The 2,441-nt window shown below is 35.9% G+C and overlaps 1 protein-coding gene across 1 annotated transcript; it reads right to left on the reverse strand.

Moving 5' to 3' along the window:
- Positions 1 to 376: 376 nt before the first annotated feature.
- On the reverse strand, positions 377 to 1,532 carry LOC140184125 (uncharacterized). Its single transcript, XM_072234413.1, has 2 exons — positions 1,209 to 1,532; positions 377 to 520 (listed from the first exon to the last, which is right to left on the reverse strand). Exons 1-2 carry the CDS (start codon positions 1,530 to 1,532, stop codon positions 377 to 379), a joined length of 468 nt encoding a protein of 155 aa, XP_072090514.1.
- Positions 1,533 to 2,441: the final 909 nt, after the last annotated feature.

Consider the following 2,441-nt stretch of genomic DNA (forward strand, 5'->3'; position numbering starts at 1 on the left):
CTTCAAATAGAACCCTGTCATAATCTTTGCTCCATTGTGCATTCCATTTATGACTCTGCGGTTTAATGTGACTGTCAAGTCTCCACTGCTGCATTGGTGCCAGTTTTCCAATGCACCTCCCTAGAATCCTCTTGTGCTTGGCCATCTTTTTCAATATTGTACACCTTATCTCTTCACACATTGTTAGAATCGGCTTCTCCCTAGCCTCAACTATCATAGAATTCCAAACCTCACACATGTTATTGATGAAGTTGTCATTCTTCGGACCATGATTGAAATATGCCTTGCACCAAACTGCTGGATCAAATTGATTCAGATACTCCCATCCTCCGTGACACTCACTTTTAAACTTCTCCATTGATGCTTTGAACTGCACCTAAGTAGTGCACTTGGCAGCATGCCATAACAGTCCCTTTACCTGCTTGTTATTGAATTTTTGTTGAAGATTCTTCCAAATGTGCAGCACACAATTTCTATGGTGTGCATAGAGCATGACTTCCTTTGTTGCACCCATAAGTCCCTGCAAAGATAGTTTAAAAACCAAATATAAGCCATTTATAATTACTACAGACATCTAATTATAAACCAATTGCTGGTAATAGAAGTCACTAGTATAAACCAATTATAAGCAACTTAAGCCTGTGACTATAAACTAATTATAAGTCAATTATCTTGTGCAGAATTGTATTTATAAAACAAAAAATTATATGCCAGTTATAATTGTTACAAATATCTAATTATAATCCAACATTTGCATCAGAAGTCTATAGCCACAAACTAATTATAAGTCAATTCCCTTGTGCAAAATTGTATTTATAAAACAAAAATTATATGTCAATTATAATTGTTACAAACATCTAATTATAATCCAACATGTGCAACAAAAGTCTATAGCCATAAACTAATTATAAGTCAATTATATTGTGCAGAATTGTATTTATAAAACTGAAAATGGCATGCCAATTATAATTGTTACAAACATCTAATTATAATCTGACATGTGCAACAGAAGTCTATAGCCATAAACTAATTATAAGTCAATTCCCTTGTGCAGAATTGTATTTATAAAACAAAAATTATATGCCAATTATAATTGTTACAAACATCTCTTTATACACTCTAATAATCTAAACAATATCTACACTATAATCCAACTATACTCTGTAGAATTATAAACAATATCAAAATAGGTTGGCAAATGTTGTTACCTTCTGTTGGTCGGACATGAGATTCCATCCGTGCACTTGATGGTCTCCCAAATCATCCTGAAACCGAGTTAAGAACCACATCCAGTTCTCTATGTTTTCTGCTCTTGTAACAGCATATGCAATAACGAAGACATGGTTGTTAGCATCAAGTGACATTGCAATTAGGAGTTGGCCTCCATAATACCCCTTTAAAAAGCATCCATCTAGGCCTATTAGTGGTCTACAACCCTTAACAAACCCATTTCTACACGCATCTAAGCATATGTAAATTTTGTCAAACAGCGATAGAGATTGCGGAATTGGGTCAACACACATGTCAGCCATGCTACCTGGGTTACTGATGAGCGGATAATTTATACACTTTTTGGCATTGTTTTTAGGTAGCTTTTAATAGGTTTTAGTTACTTTTTAGTATATTATTATTAGTTTTTATGCAAAAATCACATTTCTGGACTTTACTATGAGTTTGTGTGTTTTTCTATGATTTCAGGTATTTTCTAGCTGAAATTAAGGGACCTGAGCAAAAATCCGATTCAGAGGATGAAAAAAGGACTGCTGATGTTGTTGGATTCTGACCTTCCTGCACTCGAAGTAGATTTTCTGGAGCTACAGAAGCCAATTGGCTCGCTCTCAATTGCACTGGAAAGTGGACATCCTGAGCTTTCCAGAAATGTATAATAGTATATACTTTGCCCGAGATTTGATGGCCAAAACTGGCATCCAAACGCCACCCAAAGACCTTTTTCTAGAGTAAAACGCCAGAACTGGCACTAAAGCTAGAGTAAAATGCCATAACTAGCACCCAAACTAGCGTTTAACTCCAGGAATAGCACAAACACGTGAAATCTAGGAAGCTTAGCCCAAACACTCACCAAGTGGGCCCCAAAAGTGGATTTCTGCACTCTCTGCATCTAGTTACTCAGTCTCTATAAATCTAGGTTACTAGTCTAGTATAAAAACTACTTTTAAAGATTCATTTTTTAACTTATGACATTTTTACATTCCTTATTATACCTTTGACGGCATGAGTCTCTAAACCCCATGGTTGGGGGTGTGGAGCTCTGCTGTGTCTCGATGAATTAATGCAATTACTACTGTTTTCTATTCAATCGCACTTGCTTCTGTTCTAAGATATTCACTCATACTTCAATGTGATGATCCGTGACACTCATCACCATTCTCGACTTATGAACACATGCCAAACAACCACTTCTGTTCTACCTGTAACAGCTT

This window comes from Arachis hypogaea, chromosome 4, assembly GCF_003086295.3.
Source record: "Arachis hypogaea cultivar Tifrunner chromosome 4, arahy.Tifrunner.gnm2.J5K5, whole genome shotgun sequence".
In the NCBI taxonomy this organism is placed as follows: domain Eukaryota; kingdom Viridiplantae; phylum Streptophyta; class Magnoliopsida; order Fabales; family Fabaceae; genus Arachis; species Arachis hypogaea.

Coding starts and splice junctions, on each gene's coding strand:
- LOC140184125 (XM_072234413.1), bottom strand. CDS start 1,532: ATGGCTGACATGTGTGTTGACCCAATTCCGCAATCTCTATCGCTGTTT. Junction 521..1,208: donor TCATGTCCGACCAACAGAAG/GTAACAACATTT, acceptor CTATCTTTGCAG/GGACTTATGGGTGCAACAAA.